We start from the raw sequence: 22,125 nt of genomic DNA on the forward strand, positions 1-22,125 counted from the left end.
GGCTGGCTTATATATTGATTCAACTATGCACCCAAAGTTTGGCCTACAATCTTTCTCCAGTACATACCTTATTAGGTTATAATAAAGATTATCAGTCATATCCAGGCAACAAAGAATGGCACAACTGCATGTACTGTGGCCTAATGTTTCATATTTAAACATTGTACATGCATTTGACTGCCAATGATGTGTCATAACAACATGCCAAAGTGAGTAAATTAAAATAAATAGAAGGGATAATTTCACTGAACTGAAGTGCTGGATTGAACACAGAAGGTCAAATAGATGTAAACAAATCAACAGAATCTGAGCTGCAGGTATTCAACGTAAGAGAAAGCAGAATGGCCTTGATTAGAATTTTACAAGGGACTTCAGTTATGTATGTCTTTGGTTTGTAGATATAACTCCTAGCAACATACCTTCCGAAGGGGTTTGAGCTTGGTTTCCATTATAAAGTCGTATTTGCAGAGTTCACAGCAGCGTGTGTCTGAGCTCTTAATCCACTGATGTAGGCAGGCCTGATGAACAAAACGGAGCGTCCCTGTGCAGCGACATGGTGTGATGAGAGGGCTTTCGTCATCTCCCTCACAGTGACAGATCCTGACAAGCAAGACAGCAACAGCAAGTGAGCCACGGTAAACCTGATTTGCATTGCCTTTCAGGTTAAAAACTGACATTCAAAGCAGTCAAATGTGCGTAACCCTTCAGATTAGACCCCAGAAATGTACTCCTTTTTACAGTTTGTCACTTAAGCTAAAGTGTGTTCCATCTTCAACATTTCCCAGAGATGGAACAGAATAAACAATGAGTTTTCCCACAACAGCGTATAGTAAAAGGTATCAAACTTTTGCCTTACCACACACTAAATATTGTCATATTCTAGAAGTAACCCCTTTGAGTTCAAGTATGTGAATGCTATGTGAGGTGTATAAATACTGGACATGATTCATTCAAGTTAAGCAGCTTTGTCCCATTGATTAGAATGGGAAACAGTTACACTAACTCCCACCAAAATAAATAGTACTTAAAGGCTGGATTTGCCCACTGTTCTGAATTCAGTACAAAAGAACAGACTGGTGCCTTACTGACCGCAGATTCAGGATACACTCTCTCAGTCTTCATGCGTCATGCCAATTTTTATAAGAACAGAAGAACAGCTCCGCTGGACCAGGCCAAAGGCCCATCCAGTCCAGCTTCCAGTATCTCACAGTGGCCCACCATTTTGAGATGCGGGGAGCCCTGCAGAGGGCTCCACAGGGGTTCCCGCTCTTCCAGGAGGCCAGTGCAAGGAGGGTAAGTTGATGAAAAAGCCCCTCAGTCCCTGACAGCAGAGCGATCCTGAAGATTGTACCACTGCCTTCCCCCCACCAGTCCTCTTAAGGGAAAAGGGGCAGTACTGAAGTTACTCAGGTATAGTATGTGAAAAATTTGCCAAGTAATCAAGCTCCAGTTCTCACTTCGCCTTATCTCCGGGTCAATCAGAGGGCAGAGCCTTTCAACTCTGAACAGTTTCTTTCTCCGCTAAGCTTAGGCAGGTAGCTGGTTAGTTGCTATAGTTACTTTCCTGGGACGTTTCAGCCAAAGTTAACCTTTTATTCCCCTCCGCTCCCTTTTGCTGCTGCAACCCGATTCCCTTTTGCAAAGGTTTTGCATTTGGCAGAGGTCTTTTTTTTTCAACACCAGGATGGGATCCCCTTTCCATTTGAAGCAACAATTCCCAGGCTACAATTCAATGCAGCATTACTTAAGAATAACACCCATGGAAAGCAGTGGGTCTACTTCTGAGTAAAAAGGATTGCAAATATATGCAGCTGCATCTCTCTGCTGTGAATTGAATTGCACACTCTCAGTTATGGGTTGTATGTAGAGCTTCTGGCTTAACACACCAGACACCTTAAAGTTGGATTTGATTCAAGGTTCTCCTGCAGTGGTTGCCAACCTTTTTCACTTGCATATCCCTTGGCAGCCCATTTCCATAAATTGTACCCTTCATATTAGCAAAATGTTTGTAATAATACAAGCCCTCATCTCCTCTCTATGAAAACCCAGACCATGTATTCATCTAGTTGTGGGGCTTTCAAAGTCAACTAGCTACCTCCCTTCCTGCCTTGCTGGTCCTTGCAAGGCATTCTGGAACATGACCTGCCTTTTTCTACCATTATTCCATTCTTTTTCCAAGTACCTCTAAAGGTCCTGTTGAGTGTCCCTGGGAATACATGAATACCAGGTTGGGAACCACTGATTTACTGGTATGTTGTTTACAGTGCACTTACTCTGATAGTGTTTACAAAAAGGTGCTGAAGAACAGAATTTAAAAAGAATAAAAATGTATCTTATGATCTTTTACTATGTTTTTAATAAATTAGAGGCTACAGTTTTTAGGTAACAATTAGTGGTAGGTTATTTTTCAGGATCTGGCCTGGGGTAAAATCAGACAAAACTATAGTCAGACACTCCTCTAAGTTTAACCCTCAACTTATCCAAGGTTCATAGAAAATTCCATGATTGTTGGCTCAAAACCTGCCCTCGACTTATCTGTGGGGTCGACTTATAGGCGAGTGTCTGCGGTAGTTCTTGGGCTGGTAGGTCACAACCCACCAGTCTGAGAACCACTGGTCTATGTAGTTGGGAACTTCTCTCTTTTGAGGTTTTGTAGAAAATGACTGTAGAAGCACTTGCCAGGAAGTCTTTGGCTGCAGGATGTATTGGAACTGATGAGTAACTGGGCCCTCTCTGAAACAATGATCCAACACCTCTGAATGAAAGAATGACTACAACTACAAAGATCTGTCTGATTTCATTTGCTTCTAAATTTACATTCTTTGTGTAAGCAATGTTCATTTTGCCTATCTAAGCCAGTACATTCTAAATGGTGTGCTGGGGTGCATTAGCACGCCATGAGACATAAATAAAACAAGGCTTTTGTGTGAATTGCTACTCATACAAGGCTACTAGACAGGACCAGTCACAGATTTAAGGGAGTTATGGGGAAAGTGCCCTCTGTTGAGTCACTCTACGTTAAGAGACCCACTCAGGTTCACCCGAGTGGGAGGGAAGGAAACCTCCTCTCAGTATTAACCATACTAGTGCTGTCACCATAGGTGGGGCTACCCTCATGGGCGTATTAATCAGGGAGCAGCAGTACACTGCTATTTTAATTCTTCCACAATGCCCCCGAAACAAGATTATATCACAATGTAGTGAGGAATTGATAGTGCAGAAGATAGCCTCAGGAAAGAGACTGATGCAGTAATGGGAGAGGACCCTTAAACAGCAGGTTATTCTTCCTCTTCCTCATTTGAAAAATAAATTTCTTCAGGTGTAAGTATAAAGTTTGCCTCCAGTTTTATTTTTTAAAAACTACCCCAGCTACTGAATGCTTGAGAAAAAACTGATCTAGGTTCTTAAAAAAAGGTTTAAGTAAAAGTGAAAAAAGGAATAATACAGTGATTCACATATAAATACAAACACATAACTGGAATCTACAAGAGCAGTGCACAAGTGACCATGGACATGATTCAATATTACCTTCATTCAGAGTTATAGATCAGCTAGTGAAAAGTGATAATAAAGGGGGAAAAGAGATAAAAATGAATGAGTTCACACATAACTTGTACAAAATAAACCAATATCCACTCACCATCTGGATAAACAAAATTACTGAAGAGGAGGCAAGTGGCCTCGTGGAACTCAGTATCTCATTAGGACAAAGTGCCAAGGTAAGCGAGTTAAGCATCTGTGTGAGTTGAGCAGCAGGGTGAGGAAACCAGGGCCTCAAACACTGCCCTTCATTTCCCTTGAGAAAGAGAGGTGGCAAACTACGAAACTTTTGTTTCATACCAAAACAAACACAGCTATGTAGTCAAACAGCCAGCAGTAGGATGTGGGCTATCCAGCGTTTTGCACAGAGTGCCACATATATGACTATGTGCCTCTGGGGCATAAGTCATGGGCGTGCCCTCCGTGCAAGGAGCACCAGGGACTCATGGAATGAATTTGCTCCATTGAAGCCTTGGTTGCAGACCTAGAGAAGCAGAGGCTGGCAGAGAGGGACCGTGGTGAGACTGCCAGGAATGTGAGGGCATTGTCCCACCTTCAGGTGGGCAGCTCCTCAGCTGCCTAGGTGGTCTTGGGGCTGGAGGATGTCATTCTGGAAAAGAGGGAAACAATCCCCAGGAGGGACTTCTTCTTCAGGGGACAGGCCATATCCAGTTGCACTAAGGATACTCCTTGGCAGAAGGGGTCAGGGGTCAGAGGCTTCTTGTAGTGGGTGATTCTATGGTCAGGAACATAGAGAGGGGGTATCTATGACTGATGTGAGGACTGCATAGTGACCTGCCTGTGTGGTGCAAAGTTCGCACACGTCATGTCTAATCTAGGGGAATGTTTTGGGTCAAGCTAGGCCTGTACAAGAGGGACTGGACTGCTGGTGCATAACATTAAAAAATGGTGGCAGAGCAGCTTTTAAATTGAACACTGGGGGAAAGTCAACAAGAGCCGAGTGGTGTCTGGTACGAAACTCCTCATCCCTATGGAATGAGGATGGAGAGGTTAGAGAACAGCAAGGTAATGACAGAGTAGGAATTGGGAGTGGAAGCATAACAGGGCATGACAAGCCAGGCCAGTAGAATGAAAAGCTGCAGTGATAAAGGAGCAAACAAGCAACCCTTCTTGGGAGACCCTGTACACAAGTGTTTTTATGCAAATGCTCAAAGTCTCTGAGTAAAGATGGGAAAACTGGAATGTTTGGTGATTAGGGAAAACACTGATATAGTGGGCATAACAGAAACCTGGTGGAATGCGGAGAACCAGTGGAATGCTGCAATCCCAGGTTATAAACTCTATAGGAGAGACAGGGAGGGGCATATGGTGGGGTGGTCATCTATGTCAAAGAAGGGATAAGAACATAAGAAGAGCCCCACTGGATCAGGCCAAAGGCCCATTTAGTCCAGTTTCCTGGACATCTCACAGTGGCCCACCAAATGCTTCAGGGAAAATACAAGACAGCAAGACATATTACATTAAGGGAAACATTAAGAGAAAATATTAAGGGGAAGAAGCAAGAAACCTGCCAGAGAAGCAGTTGGCCCTCTGGATGGTGAGGGAGGTAAAGGGGAAATAAAAGAGGATTTGAAGATGGCAGAGAAATTAAATTAGTTCTTTGCACCTGTCTTCATGGAGGAAGACTTCAGGCAGATACTGCTGCCCAAACGGCCCCTCCTGACTAAGGACCCAATCCTATCCAACTTTCCGGTGCTGATGCAGGAGTAATGCACCCCCAAGGAAGAAATGTTCCTTTACCTTGAGGAGACCTCCATGACTGCCCCCCCTCATCACAGTATGCAGTACACACCTCGTTGGCATGGCTGCATCAATGCTGGAAGTTGGATACGATTGGGCCCTAAGAAACAAAGGCCCAAATCCTAACCAACTTTCTAGCACAGTAATGCCAATGGGACATATGCTGTATCCTGCAGTTGAGAGGCACTCACGGAGGCCTCCACAAAGTAAAGCAATGTTTGTTCTCTTAGCTCGGAGCTGCATTGCCCTTCTGTCAGAGTAGGAAAGTGGGTTAGGAATGTGCCCTAAATCAGATAGAGGTTAAAAGAAAAGACTTTCAGACCCAATTGACAAATGAAAGATCAGTAAGTCACCAGGCCCAGATGGCATCCACCCAATAGTAATTAAGGAACTGAAGAATGAAGTTGCTGATCTCTTAACTATAATACTCAACTTAGTAAATGCAACTTATCCCTTAAAACTGCCACAGTGCCAGAGGATTGGAAGACAGCAAATATCACACCAATCTTTTAAAAAGGAAAGAGAGGGGACCTGGGAAACTACAGGTCAACTGACTTCTGTTCCAGGTAAGATGGTGGAAGGCCTCACCAAAGATAAAATCTTAAAACACATAGAAAATTAAGCCTTACTGAGGGAGAATCAAAATTTACCATTTTGTAAGGGTAAGTCTTGCCGCATTAACCTTTTAGAATTCTTTAAAAAGTTCAACGTGCATGTGGATGCAGGCAAGCCTGTTGATATTATATATCTGAATTTTCAAAAGGTGTTTGACACAGTCCCTCACCGAAGGCTGCTGAGAAAACTCCACAGTCAAGAAATAAGAGAGCAGGTCCTCTTATGGATTAAGAAGTGGTTGAGGACCAGGAAACAGAGAGTGGGTGTCAATGGATAATTTTCAATGGAGAGAGGTGAAAAGCGGTGTGCCCCAAGGATCTGTCCTGGGACCAGTGCTTTCTAACTTGTTCATAAATTACCTAGAGTTGAAGATAAGCAGCAAGGTGGCCAAGTTTGCAGACGACACTAAACCTTTCCTAGTGGTGAAGACCAGAAGGGATTGTGAAGGGCTCCTGAAGGATCTCTCCAAACTGGGAGAATGGGCAGCAAAATGGTGGGTACATTTTAATGTAAGTAACCGTAAAGTAATGCACATTGGGGTAAAAAAATCAACACATATAGACTAATGGGTTCCAAGTTGTCAGTGACAGATCAGGAGAGATCTTGGGGTGCTGGTGGACAGCTCAATGAAAGTGTTGACCCAGTGTGCTGGGGCAGTGAAGAAGGTCAATTCTATGTCTGGAGAAATTAAAAAACTGATTGAGAATAAAACAGCCACTATTATAATGCCATTGTATAAATCTATGGTAAGGCCACACCTGGAGTATTGTGACAAGTTCTGGTTGCCGCATCTCAAAAAGGACATAGCAGAACTAGAAAAGGTACAGAAAAGAGTGACCATGATTACTGGGCTGGGGCACCTCCCTTATGAGGAAAGGCTACAGCATTTGGGGAACTTTAGTCTAGAACAGGGGTCTCCAAACCCTGGCCCGGGGGGCCAGATGCGGCCCGCGGCTAGCCTCTATCTGACCTGCGGCCAGACTTTAATCACCTGAGAGCCTCTGGCCCAGTTGACCAAACACAACTGGAGTTGTGCTTCTGGGGTGGGGAAATGGGGGCCATTTAAGTGTGTGCTTTATTTCTTGGGCTGTGTTGGTGCTTGGAGACATCCTGGGCATTTCAGCCCATTCATTTATTCATTCATCTAAGTTCCATCTCAAATGTATTTATTTAAATTTTATTATTTAATTTTTTTTCTGGCCCTCGACACTGCACATGCTATTTGATGCGGCCCTTTGGCCAAAAAGTTTAGAGATCCCTGGTCTAGAAAAAAGGTGCCTGCACGGGGAGTGACTGAGACATACAAAATTATGCAGGGGATGGATAGAGTGAATAGAAGGATGTTCCTTTCCCTCTCACACAACACCAGAACCAGGATACATCCACTAAAATTGAATGTTGGAAGAGTTAGAACAGACAAAAGAAAATATTTCTTTACCCAGCGTGTGGAACTCTTTGCCATAGGATGTGGTGATAGCATCTGGCCTAGATGCCTTTAAAAGTGGACTAGACAGATTTCTAGAAGAAAAGTTCATCACAGGTTACAAACCGTGATGAGTACATGCAACCTTCTGGTTTTAGAAGTAGGTACCTCCAAATGCCAGGTGCAAGGGAGTGGCAACAGGATGCAGCTCTCTTATTGTCCTGTGTGTTCCCTGAGGTATCTGGTGGGCCACTGTGAGATACAGAAAGCTGGACGAGACGGGCCTTTGCCTGATCCAGTAGACCTTTTCTTATGTTCTTCATAAACAGAATCTCATCTTCTATGAACAGCTCACACAAATATGACAGAACACAGGACTTCTCCCACTGACTCAGGGCCCAATCCTATCCAATTTTTCAGCACTGATGTAGCTGCAATGCACCCTGAAGTAAGAGAGCAAATGCGTCTTTACCTTGAGGAGGCCTCTATGATAGGTTCCCCCCCCCCCCAGCAGGATGCAGTGCACACTTCACTAGTACAGCTGCATTGTTGCTGGAAATCTGGACAGGATTGGGCCCTCACTTTTAAAAGGCAAATTAATTCTTTATTGAGTTCCTATGAGGAAAGTGCTTGAAACAGCACAGAAACAGAAGGAAATAACATGAAACCCATGTAAGATCTTAACATACATCAATCTGTACATAGGTTTTGCTCTGTTTCTTATGTATAATCACTTTTCAAGCAGGGAATCTGTAATGTATGAAGCAGCCTTGAATGAAACAAGTAAAACAACAGCCCCTTGTAAAGCAGAAATATCCCTAGCAGCTAATTAACTTTTGTGAGTGCTTATGATTCTGCCAGTGCTCAAATGGTAATTTCTAAGTTGCACCCCTTGCCTCTTTAGATAAAACTTTCATCTTAGTGCAAAATATTACATGAAGAGAGTAACATCATTTCCTTTCTAAATTCAAGACATTTCCCAATGGGAAAATATTGGCTTTGTTCATTTTAATTCCAGTTACATATAATTTATTTTACAGATTTCCGTGCTTAAGCCATTTAGAATTTAGACAAACAAATTGGGTACCCAGGAGTCCTTTTCAACCACTGTCAGAATTGCTTTAAATTATTTTAAAAGCTAAAATATCAACCTAAAACTCCACTGGGACAGGCAAATAAAATGACAGAGCCGTTTTGAACACAATGATTCTTCAGTAGAAACACTTAACACAAAACACTGCCTGAATTATAAATTAAAAACATGTAATGAGAATACTAAACAGTGTGGCAACAGAAATAATGTCCAGAGGAAATGATTATGGAAACAACTTTAGAACATAGTAAGAGCTCTTGTCTTCTGTTATTTTTGCTCTGTTTGTAATTTATTTGCCCATAAAAACAATTGTTGCAAATGATGGGGCTTGTCTAAGGACAGAGAAAATTAATGTATATACTGTATATGCATGGCCCAGCTTTGGGAGGGGGGGATACTGTGGTGAAAGCTTGAACTGATGCTTTGTGCCTTCATGGCTTCATTTACCACCATTATTAAAAAAAACAAGCAGCTTGAGTTACAGAACCAGGCTGTTCTATAGGGAAAGGCCCATGGCTCAGTGGAAGATCACCTCCTCTGCATGCAGAAGAGCCCAGGTTCAATCCCTGGCATCTTCAGGTAGGACTGGAAAAGATCTTGTTCCAAAATGAGCCACAGCTAGTGAGCCACTGCTAATCAATGCAGAAAGTACTGAGCAAGATGACCTGATCTAAGACAGCTTCCTACATTTCAGACTGTTTCTGTACATCAGGCTGAACAAATAAATGTCCTCTTGGGCAGGAACTATATACTGGTCCAACCTTGTTATACACTGATTTTTTAATACACGAATTTGACTCAACATGAATGGCCACTGCAAATGAGAAGAAATGTACATATCTCTGGAGAGAGGGAAAAAATTCATCCCTATAAAATCAGTTTAAAAAACTGCTTTTCTTACTGTTGTAGAGAGATAGTCATGCAAGCGATCATTCTATTCATCAGTTGAGCCAGGCAAAGATAAGAGGTCCCTTGCATTTCTAATTACAGACTGCCTCTCTACAACAGTAAGAAAAGCTGTTTTTAAACCATAATTGTAAAGGGACACACTTTTCAATTTTTTAAAAATTGCTTTTATTTAACTCATTTTATGAACATAAGAACATAAGAACAGCCCCACTGGATCAGGCCATAGGCCCATCTAGTCCAGCTTCCTGTATCCCACAGCGGCCCACCAAATGCCCCAGGGAGCACACCAGATAACAAGAGACCTCATCCTGGTGCCCTCCCTTGCATTGACATTCTGACATAGCCCATTTCTAAAATCAGGAGGTTGCACATACACATCATGGCTTGTAAACCCACAATGGGTTTTTCCTCCAGAAACTTGTCCAATCCCCTTTTAAAGGCATCCAGGCCAGATGCCATCACCACATCCTGCGGCAAGAAGTTCCACAGACTGACCACATGCTGAGTAAAGAAATATTTTCTTTTGTCTGTCCTAACCCTCCCAACACTCAATTTTAGTGGATATCCCCTGGTTCTGGTGTTATGTGAGAGTGTAAAGAGCATCTCTCTATCCACTTTATCCTTCCCATGCATAATTTTGTAAATCATGTCTCCCCTCAGGAGTCTCTTTTCTAGGCTGAAGAGGCCCAAACGCCATAGCCTTTCCTCATAAGGAAGGTGTCTCGGCACAGTAATCATCTTAGTCGCTCTCTTTTGCACCTTTTCCATTTCCACTATGTCTTTTTTGAGATGTGGCGACCAGAACTGGACACAATACTCCAGGTGTCGATTTGTACAACCAGAATCAAACCCCTGTGAATGTCGAGACATGACCTTATTAGGAGCAATGGAGGGGCAAATCTAATCTCTTAAATCTATTTTTCCACTTTTTTATCCACAAATTTTTTTTAATCTACTAGGGGTTCTGGAACAGAACCCTAGTGGATAAAGAGACACAACCTGTACATTTAAAATTATAACACACCCATCTCCTGTGCTGTGCCTGTAGTGTATTACTGAAAGCGTACAGGAAAGGTTCTTAGGGGCAGGAAAACAGTGAGCAAGGGATCAAGCATGGGACAGTATTGTGCTAAAGAAGATCTGCTGTGGTCTAACTTATTGAAAAGTAGGATAGGAATCTGAAGGTCTACTAATTTCCTTCTCCCTAACACACCGAGTTGCATCTCCAGGGATTCAAGATGACAGTTGTAAGAAACACAGCAAGTATCTTATAAGAGATTAAAAGCAATAAGCTATTATAGCTATTATTGCTATAACAATAAGTCATGTTGGTAGTCTACGTGAGTGAGAGGGACTTGTTTAGTGATGCATCATTTTGGGAGGAAACTGGTGTTTTGGACAAGGAAACTACTGTAACCTCTACTTGCTTTTCATATCCCTGCTCAAATCTGCTGTTTATTCTTAAAGCGATGCAATAGGAGAAACCCCTGTGGCTTTGCAAACTCCATAGCAGACAGTAAACCAAATGGTGCAGCCAGACCTCTCAGGCAACTGTTACTTGGCTGGTTGTTGGATTACTTGAATTGGCACAACAGCTCTGCTGAGAAGAGATGGTTGGCAACCCCACATGTGTGTTTCTCTTTCAGATGCTGCTCTATCACTGACACCATTCAATAAAAACTTTGACTGGTTCACTCTTGTTGTTACTTTGTTAGCAAACAGACATCCCTCTCACAAAAGAAATGGTTCTACTCCTATATTCAAGAATCTATCAAATGGTAATAAATTTACGAAGGCAAAGATGGAAGTCATAGCCCTTTGATCTGGTCCTTAGAATAATAAAGGCCAAAGTAATGGTAATGTTGGAGGTGAATGACCCTATCATCCCCCAGCCTCTTTTTTTTCTTTTTGCTAAAAGTAGCAGGGGGTGATTTAGATTGGAGCCATGGCACAGGGATTAGGGCGGGGAGGAAACTAAACCCTTTCCCTCCTGCACCATGACCCCAAATCAAATTTTAGTCCCCTTCCCAGTTGCTATTAGCCATGGAGGGGAAAATACACAGGTTTGTTTCCCCATGTGGCAAATAACAGCCATGACCGAGCATGTGTGTGTGTGACGGGGGGGGGGGGAATAAGTTGGTTTGGGTTCATTGCACATAACCTCTTCCCCCAATCCATGGCACCAATCCAAATCCAATTACTGAAAACAAACTGATGATTCTGCAATACATTCATCCATCTCTAGTTTCACATCTAGTTATGCCCCAAGCGTGCAGGATATCAAACCAATTCTACAATTCAGGCAGAGCCAAACTTAAGTGGGAAACACAGTAAGAAAATTCTCAGTATTCTCCAGACCACCAACACTAGGAACATGCACTCCATTCAGCAGGACAGCATTTATAAACTATCATCTCTGATTTCCCAACAACAGCCCAGATACACTTTGGGTTCTTAGCTGAAACCATATGAGCAAGCTGAATCCTAGATTCCTTATTTTATATATCTCTATAGCCTCTAGGCACAAGTAGGATGCTCAGATAATCTGCTGTCCTGCGCTGGAGCCTGGCTCCTTTATCCTGTCCTTCTCATAGTAATACTAACAGTCACAACATGACCATCATTGATCAAAAGTAAGTCATAAATAAGTGTGGGGCAATTCCCCACTTAGCAGTGTGAACTATGATTGCTTAGGGGGGCAGTTAATAGATATAGTTAATACTACTACAATACATGGATCCGTGAAGACTGCAGATAATTGATCCGTTTCACTGAAAGAAGGCAGCATCAGAATAACATCAATAGCATCAAAGGCAACAGAAGCATGCTATGCTATAGAAGAAAATGATGGCACCATTACCAGAATCCATTGTTAAATGTTCTTCCCTGACCTCTTGATACTTTATGGTATTAAAAAAATAAAAAAAAAGCATGCACTCTATCAGGCCTGTTATGCAAAAGTGAATACCTTATGTCTGGTGTTCAAATGAGGCTATGTAGTACATGTCCCCCTCGCTTTTCTCCATAAATATTTTATTGCAATTTTTCTTCTTTTCAAAGGAAACGATGACTATCAGGAAGGAAGATTACAAATTGGCTTTTAATGCAAGAATGCTAGCTTTCACTACAGTTAAGCTTGTTTTAGCTGAATCAGTATTATTTGGCCATAAATCTTTCTGTCTCTTATTTGTTCTTTGATAGTTTAACAAGTAAGATAACTTACTGGCAATACAAATTAGCATGTAGCAAATTTTTGCAGTATTTCACCTCCTGAGGTAAAACACATAGGAATGATTACAAGAAATATATCTTTGTCCTACAGAATTCAGCTTGTGCACTAGTATGCAAAAATAGGAGGCCAATTTTCTGTGCAGCAATCTTGTGAAGAGGCATAGTAGGTACTTGGAGAAGGAATCAGGGGTTAATTTATGCCATTTCAGTCATCCCATAGGTGATCCCATCCCACAGGCAATCCCATCCCACTCTGGCGATGAGCAGGCAAATTTCTGCAGACTGAACTAAAGGGCCAAAAAAATATTTACACTTGTATCCTTCACCTACTGCAGAAAAGAATTGATTGTCCAGGAAGCTGCATATGAGATCACTTTTTAGTAAAGCAAAGTCATGTTCCGCTTGGTAGAGTTTGATCACGCAGCTAGACTGGTGGTAGGGAATGCAAATGATTGGGGGATGGAGAGATCATCCAGTTTGGGGGGAAAAGGAAGACCACTTCCGGCACAACAACTGCACTGATACAGCAGTATTAAGATTTTATCTAAATAATGTTTCTCATATGAAGGAATTTCTAACTTATGTTTCCGCATCTTTACCAAATGAAACTTAAAATGCTCTCTAAGGTGATTCTGTAGTTGATGCTGCTATTTCAAAGGCTGAGAAAACAAAACTGAAATTATGCCGAGCCTCCGTAGCTACTTGCAGAGCGTATAAACATTTCTTCATTTTTCTTCCTATTAATGTACATTTCTGCCCAATGCACAATAACAGGAAGCTAGCAAATCTTTCAACTACACAACATTAGGCTGAGTGACACATTAACTATATGAACTCTTCACAGAAAAGATAGAGTTAAAGGACTCTAAAATGTTTTAAAATACTTTATATTGTAGTGATGTAAGAGAGTAAAGGAGTCTTAGGATAAAAGAGGAGCAAAGTCTGTTATTAGAAAAACACACTATAATCCCTGGTGTTTTATTACAAGACAATTTCTCGATATAGCTTAGTTCCACAGTGTCAAACATAAGGCCCTGTGGCTAGATGTGGCCCACGGAAGCTTTTTATCTGGACCTCAGGCTCTCATCTGCTGAGTAGTGCTGAGGTGTTACTTCTGAAAGGGCAGCCCACATGAAAAATTGGGCTCTCTCATATCTTGAAATATGATCAAGATTTGCAAATTTTCTCTTCTGTCATTTGCAGCTAATGAGTTCCTAAGTGAGAAAAAGTGCTTATTTTTGGTTGTGACCAAAAATAATGTCTAAAATGATGTCTAATGATGTCATTAGACATCATTTCCTGCTTAATGACATCACTTCTGGCTGTCAGCAGGCATCATGTTTGTTATTCGGCCCTAGGTTTGAAACGAGTTTGACACCCCTGTCTTAGTTTGACATTCTAATGGTCCTAAATGTTTTCCCCAAAGACAGTGTCATAGCTTTCAGAAGTAAAAAAAATAAAAAAAAATCCACAACCTTCATATTTACAGATGAGCTGTATATGCATTGAAGTGCTAATACTGAACTAAGGGCACAATGCTAGTCAGCCTCTGCACTGGCAGACTGTACGCTGCACCAGCGCTAGCCATCGTAAAACAGCCGTAAAGCACTTTAGGATGGCACAGCAGTTTGGCGTGCTGCTGGAAAGGTCAGCACCAGCCCATGTGTGTTGGCTGAAGGAGCAGCGCATTCTGGACGTGGTCAGTTCCCGTAAGGCAGTGTAGGGGGGGATGAAAAGGGGGAGTGTGGCGATGAGGGTGGGGGAGGGTGGGTTGGGCTCTGGTGCATACTATATCCTAACTCCCTTTGGCCTGGTCTGTTGACATGGGTCAATGTGGATTTGCACCAGCTATAGAGCCTGCACAGGTCTAGGCAGACCAGTTGCACACGCTGGGGCTTACCCTAAGGAAGCTTTTTTCTTATTAAATTTCCCCAGTTTATCAGTGTGGGGGAATCTGCACTTGTTTGGATTGATCATTCCTTCGTCTCCATTATTCCTCCAGTGAATCATTCTCTTTAATAAACTGGAGATATTTTCCCATTCAATCCTATATATAAACAAAGCCTGCAAATATTTAAATTTACTGTCATAAAGCGGGCCCACCCTATCCACAGGCTCCAGAACTGTAGATTTAATCAACCGTGATCGAAAACCAATTTTAAAAAATTAATATACCCTGCTGTAGCCTTGTTCACCTTGCACCCTGCCATTTCACAGAGTTTGCCTCGCACTCATCCACTTAAGCAAGTTTAGGCAACTTGCGTAGGTTTTAGGCAATTTACACAAGCTCAGGGAATGTATGCAATTTGTGCAAATTTATGAATTATGCAAATGTACATTATTTTGTCTTTATTTTGACATCGGTGGAATTGAACAATTACAGATTTTGGTATCCATGTGCGTTCTGGAACCAAACTCCTGCGGATACACAGGACCCACTGTACTTTTACAGGAGACTAACCAAATGAAAGATGCTAGAAGAAAACGAAGCACTCAGATTTTATGACTTGCAGTAGCATAAACTCCGGTGCAGCATACATCACAGTAACTGGTTTCTGTTTAATTCTTATTACCTCTTCTGAGATTAGAAGCAAATAATTCATACAAGGCAACAGAATAGGCTTTTGCTGTTTACCTGCCTGGCACTGGACAGAGAACATGACCTCAACAAATCATATTATAACACAACCAGGAAGAAGCTGAAGAGCATCTATTTCAGTTCAAAGAGCACAAATCTTCCACTTCATAATATTCTTAACAAGCAAGGCTACCTACAACCTCCCAGAGCCTACAGTGTCAATAACAGGGAGCCAGAAGAGAGGTATACCAAAAATATTTATGTAGACACACTTAAGAAAGAAAAGCATTCCACAAGAAAGAAAAATTTTCCTGAATCATTAGAGAAATAACAGAAATTAGAAATAAGTTTGGGCTGGTGAACAAAACTAGGTATCATATAAAATTTAGAATCTGTATAATCACCAGAAGAACGGATGTCTTCTGGCTGTTTTCTTTGTTTTCAGACAGGTGTCCGCCACTTAACAACGGCTCACTTAATGACAGACCGCATATATGATGGTGGTCAAAGCACAATAAAGATGCTCTTGATGAGGCAATTACGTCTCCCATAGCCTGCAGCAGTGTCTGTTTACACAACAGAGAGGCTCTTAATGCAAAGAAGAGACAATCTCCATTAGCCTGTGGAGCCAGCTCGTGTCTGGCAGGGGATGTCTGTTTATACAACAAAGGCAATAGATTGGACTGAACATTCACTTAATGACATACTCACATAACAACAGGGATCAGAGAACATATCCCCATTGTTAAGTGGTGCACACCTGTACTACATCAAACAATTTAGGCAAAAAGGATGACTAATCCTACGGATGACTGAGGATCTTACTGCGCTTATACTCCTATTTTAGAAAGACCCAACAGCACATCTTTAAAGCTTGTTCCAATTTTGTGATTAAAGTCTCTATCAAACCCCAAACAACTTGTTCAGTCACCAAGTGTGATTGTATGTATCTAGACTCCAAATAGCAGCATGAATCGGAGTGAAAAGCAACTCTATACCCCTGTATGAAATTCATGGTAGTTAGCAATTCCTTTTGCAATACCAGACAAACCTGCACACTTCGAAATCATCAGACCAGTCATCATACAACACAGGAGGTTTCTGAACAGCAGCGGTCACAGCAGGCCCTGTCCCAGCAGGAGCTCCATTTTGTGGGACTGACAAGGTATCACTTTCCGAGCCTCTTTCTGAACCACACTCTTCCTTTCTTGCTTTTCCTCGCCTGCTGTATGCTGCAGCCTTGGGATCTTTGTGACTGAACGCACCGTTGTGTTTTCCACACTGTCTCAAAAAATCCCTCGTCTCTACAGAGGATATTGAGGACAGAGAGGGGTGTGTTTCTTCACCCCTTGAAATTTTTCTTCTCCGGTGATTCAGAGCTTGGCCTTCAGGTTCAGTTACTTCTTGGTTCTTTTCCCCATTTGCCCCCAGAGTAGCAAGTTCAATGGCATTCTTACAAGCAGATCCACCTGGTTGAGTGTTCGAAGCACTTCGTCTTCTCATTCTTTTGGGCATTTTGGCTCTCTCTCTCTTTCTAACCAGGGCCCAGTGATTCTCATCTGAGGAGGTTGAATCAGATGATACCTTGCGCAAGGCATTCCATCTAGGATTTGTAATCTTGGGGTGCAACTTGTTATCCTTTTCTTTCCTTTGCTTTTCTGCATGCTCGCCATTGTCGTCAGCCTCCTTCCTCCGCCTAACCCTTCGCTTCACTTGTCTCTTACCAGGGTCTTTACTAGCAGAAGTCAGCACTGTGACTGGGGTTGATTTCTCATACTTATCTTCTGATATGTCATGCAAGGTGGAAGATCTAAACAAAGCAGCAAGCAATGGGAGATGGATGGAAGATGATAAAAGGAGAAGGAGAGAGAGGGAGAGGGAGAGAGAGACAAAGCAATAAAATAAATAAGGAAAATTGAAATGAAAATTAACTGTGATTTAAAACAGAAAAAAATGGAAACAACAGAACAACACTGAAAATGACAAACCAAAACTAGATCTGTGTGTAAATTCATGAAGGGTGTTATGCGAAAGCAAGAGCTACATACAGATCAGTAGTTAAAGAAGTCTATACAATGAACCAAGAGCACTCTTTTATTACATACCTACAGATGTCCTGAGTAGAAGGGCAGACAGATAACCGTGACTGGCTCCTGGGAGCTGCCCCTGTGGTAGGGCTGCTTGCCTGTTGAAAAAAATTAGATAATTTGGAATCTTTATCCATAAAATAAAGCGTGGATATTTTACTGCTTTTCCACATGATTAAAAGTGGATAAAAGAAAAAGTGACTGGTGAACAGCTGCACAATGCTTTCAACATATACACAGTTCATAAAATACAGGAAGCGTCTGCAAAAGCAAAACCCTTTTGAGGAACTAAGTATGTTCCAAAAGCTTTCGCTCTCACGTCATGTACATCTTTAATTTTGTTTGAGGAACAAAACTTTTAGAGGCTGCCACCATTTCATTTTGCAGCTGGAACAGCTTGTATGAGTATGAAGGGGAAAGTAACGGCTAAAATTCAACAATGACAAGTCTTTTTGTCAGAACAAAGTGAACTACACTGATAATGTGCTGAGTGAGTAAGGTTATAGGTAGAGTTGCCAGACTGTTACAGCGTGGAAGGGCAAAGGCTCAGCAAATATTAAAAGCTATTTTTAAAATGCATCACTGAAGCAATCAAGTTCTCTTCCAGAAACTGAATGAATGCGAAATTCATGAGCCAGAGAAGGTCTAAAGTTCATACTGAAGTGCTACAATGCCTATGATGGGCTCAAACACCTGAAGCAAAACACTTCTACTGTATAAGCAAGTCCCATTACAAGGCTGTCACAGCAATTGGCAGACTAACTTGCTGAGTGCAAAAGCATGTTTTGATTAGAAAAGAAGATTACTTCACTATGGTTAGAAGCTTACCAGCAATACAGCATTGCACACAGCCATGTTAAAGTTGGTAATTAACTGATCTGTTATGTCCTAGGTCAGTGATTTTCAACCTTTTCCATCTCACGACACACTGACAAGGCACTAAAATGGTCAAGGCACACCACCAGGTTTTTGACAACTGACAAGGCACACCATGTTGTTAGTTGGGGCTCACATCTCCCATTTGCCCTATTAATAAATGACCTTCCCCCAAATTCCTGTGGACCACTCATGGCACACCAGTGTGCCACAGCACAGTGTTTGAAAATGGCTGTCCTAGGTGCTTATTCTGTGTATCAAATGCATCACTCTCAAGACTCTGGAATTAACCTTAGTTCCTTGTGGTACAGACCTTATGATTTAATTAGAGAGCTGATTTGAGATATAGCATTTGAGGGTTACCTAGTAGGCTGGGCTCCACTGTGCTCCACTGAGTGCATTTAGCACTAAGATCACCTTCCAAAGTGGGTGTCTTGATTTCTATATGCAAGCAGGACCATTTAAATATTACACAATTCTTACAAGAAAAACCACTTGTATATATGAAATACACCCAGAACCAATACATAGGCCAAAATATGATAATTGCACATGTATAGATTTTGTCGAGGGCACTTGCATATCTTCTATATGAGTGCTTTTCATGTCGAAATGTTGTCACGTTGAAGTAGCCCTGATCAAGAAAAGAAAGACTAAGAACATAAGAATAGCAACGTTGGATCAGGCCATAGGCCCATCTAGTCCAGCTTCCTGTATCTCACAGCAGCCCACCAAATGCCTCAGGGAGCACACAAGACAACAAGAGACCTGCTTCCTGGTGCCCTTCCTTGCATCTGGCATTCTGACATAGCCCATTTCTAAAACCAGGAGGTTACACATACCCATTATGGCTTATAACCCGTTATTGAATTTTCCTCCAGAAATTGGTCCAATCCCCTTTTAAAGGCATCTAGGCCAGACGTCATCACCACATCCTGTGCAAGGAGTTCCACAGACCAACCACACACTGAGTATTTTCTTTTGTCTGTTCTAACTCTCCCAACAATCAATTTTATTGTATGTCCCTTGGTTCTGGTGTTATGTGAGAGTGTAAAGAGCATCTCTCTATCCACTCTGTTCATCCCCTGCATAATTTTGTATGTCTCAATCATGTTCCCCCTCAGGCATCTCTTTTCTAGGCTGAAGAGGCCCAAACGCAATAGCCTTTCCTCAAAAGAAAGGTGCCCCAGCCCAGTAATCATCTTAGTCGCTCTCTTTTGCACCTTTTCCATTTCCACTATGTCTTTTTTGAGATGCGGCAACCAGAACTGGACACAATACTCCAGGTGTGGCCTTACCATCGATTTGTACAATGGCATTATAATATTAACTGTTTTGTTCTCAATACCTTTTCTAATGATCCCAAACATAGAATTGGCCTTCTCCACTGCCATTGAACATTGGGTTGACACTTTCATCGACTTGTTCACAACCACCCCAAAATCTCTCTCCTGACCTGTTACAGATAGCTCAGAATCCATTAGCTTATGTGTGAAGTTTTGATTTTTTGCCCCAATGTGCATGACTTTACACTTACTAACATTGAAATGCATCTGCCATTTTGCTGCCCATTCTGCCAGTTTGGAGAGGTCCTTATGGAGCTCCTCACAATCGCATCTGGTCTTCACTTTCCAGAATAGCTTGATATTGTCTGCAAATGTAGCCACCTCGCTGGTTAAACCTGTCTCCAGGTCATTTATGAACAGATTGAAAAGTACCGGTCCCAGGACAGATCCTTGGGGCACACCGCTTTTCACCTCTCTCCATTGTGAAAATTGCCCATTGACACCCACTTTGTTTCCTGGTCTTCAACCAGTTCCTAATCTAGGAGAGGCCTGCCCTCTAATTCCTTGACTGTGGAGTTTTTTCAGTAGCCTTTGGTGAGGGACCGTGTCGAACGCCTTCTGAAAGTCCAGATATATAATGGCCATTTTGGAAGCACTGTTGCAAGAGGTGGCAGTGCTTCCCAGCCATTGCCAGTTCCTACTGCGCCTGCTGGAGCAGGTAAGTCAGTGGTGGGGACTGGGGATGGGGGGCAAAACTGGGCACAGGGGGGAGGAACAGGGTGGGGAGGGTGCAGGAAGGGGTGGATTGAGCAGCAGTGGTGCACACCAGATCCTATCCCCTCATTTTGCAGCCTCCCCACCCCTTTTCGCTCCTTGGAAAGGGAGCAGAAGCAACAAAGATGTAGCTACACAGCTCTGTAGCTGTGCATTATGCAGCTACACAGCTTATACCAGCTACAGAGCTGACGCAGATTCATGGAGACCCATTGCAGAGTGGGAGGCTTACAGAGGGATAAATCAAAATAATTCCCCTTTCTCTTCCTAAGCCTCCCAGTCCCCGTCTCCCCCGCCCCCCCCCCGCTGGATACTGTGTGCTCATTTTAGGTGCATTGGCAGGAAAAGAAAAGAATAGGATTGGGTCCTAAATTAGGCCCAACTAAAATATAACATGCATACAACAATGATGGGGATGAAAAGGAAAAAAGCAATGCTTTCCTACAGCAAATAAATCAGCCTTGTATGAGGCAAGGCTGTAACTTCACAAACTACACACTTACAAGAAATCCCTCCCATCAGTGAACACTACTTGAGAAAAATGTGTCTTGGCATGACAACAGCAGAATTCCACTAGTTCTGCATTTCCATCATTCCCATCCTCAGATAGCAACCTTTTCTTTAATCGACCATGATAAACAGTGGTAGTCATTAAGCTGTAGCCAATCAAAAATGTGACAACATCTATTGTGAAAATGACACCAGACTGAAAGAATTATAATGGAACCATATCAGGGAAAACTGATGGTAAATGTGTATAGCAAACAGCACAAATATGCCTGATAAACATACAGAAGAACATGTCATAACCTCTCATTTAGCACATCATGATTGTGGGCTATTCCTTGATTGGCTATACAAAAGCCTTCTGTTTCATTTTGGTAACAGCATAATGAACTTCAAATGGTATGTTCCTTTAATAGATGTTTATTCAAAGAGACTTTATAAGTGCCATTCAAAATGAAAGAATGTTACACCAGAGGCCAGCTGCAGAAAATTCATCATACCACATTATATCACTAGCATAATTGAAGGCGGAAATTCAAAATTATGTTTTATGACAACCCCCTTATAAACAAAGTAGCTTATTTCTCCATGAAAACAGGGTGAGGCCTCAGGACAGAACCAATTCGGCTGGATTAGTGTTAGTATTTTGGAAATTGAAAGAAACATGTCTCTTGTCATTAAATAATGTTTCAGGTTTATTCAGTGCCTCTGAGTGCTGGCCTTCAGGAGTAGGATCATAACCCATAACCAGGTCACCACCCCATCTAACAGTGGGTTCCAGCAGTGTTGCTGCCATTTAAAAAAAAATGTAAACCTGGGTAGAGCAAATGGCAAAGGAGATGCTCAGAGATAGGCTGACTGAGAGTGAAATATAGCAGCCTTCCCTATCTGTCCAATCTCTGACAACATCCTCAGCACTGTGCAGACTGCCTGCCGGGCATCCCATTCATTACTCATACAGAGCTTTAAAATTCCAGCAATTCATACACAGCTTCTCAGGGGTGAAGGAATAAATTCTTGTCTGCCTCCTATACCATTCTGCTGTTGCTGCTGAACAGAGGAATGACAGGTATCCAGTCTATATTTCACCACTGTTAAACCATCTAGATTTTAAAAAGAGAGAAAGGGAGGATAGTTGGTTGTTGGGTGTCTCTGAGTACATCCACCAGGAATGAGAGATTGGTGGATGCAGGTGAAGGAAGCTGAACCCTTCTTCACCTCTTTGAGTACTTTTCTCCCAACGCAAGTCACTTCCAATGTTAGATCTATGCCAAACAAAGGTGCTTCAAGCAACTGAATGGAGTGAGGTTGGAGTGAGGTGAACACAGAGGAAAGTTCAACTCCTTTCCCTTGAGCACACTTTTGTTTATTTGTCACATTTTTATACTGCCCTTCCTCCAAAGAGCTCAGGGCAGTGTACATGGCTGCTCCCCTCCTTTTTTTCC

General features: G+C 42.2%; 1 protein-coding gene across 2 annotated transcripts in view; it reads right to left on the reverse strand.

The window, feature by feature from the left end:
* Positions 1–22,125, reverse strand: part of MARCHF1 (membrane associated ring-CH-type finger 1) — a 167,785-nt gene that overhangs the window by 32,563 nt on the left and 113,097 nt on the right. The window contains exons 4-6 of one of the 2 annotated variants that reach the window (XM_066631974.1): positions 17,256–17,335; positions 16,202–16,960; positions 420–600 (exon numbers count right to left, since the gene is read on the reverse strand). In XM_066631974.1, coding sequence (XP_066488071.1) covers positions 420–600; positions 16,202–16,960; positions 17,256–17,335 — 1,020 coding nt within the window. The remainder of the gene's footprint in view (positions 1–419; positions 601–16,201; positions 16,961–17,255; positions 17,336–22,125) is intronic. The other variant, XM_066631975.1, reaches the window with a different exon arrangement.

The sequence above is a fragment of the Tiliqua scincoides genome, chromosome 6 (genome assembly GCF_035046505.1).
Source record: "Tiliqua scincoides isolate rTilSci1 chromosome 6, rTilSci1.hap2, whole genome shotgun sequence".
NCBI classification, from domain to species: domain Eukaryota; kingdom Metazoa; phylum Chordata; class Lepidosauria; order Squamata; family Scincidae; genus Tiliqua; species Tiliqua scincoides.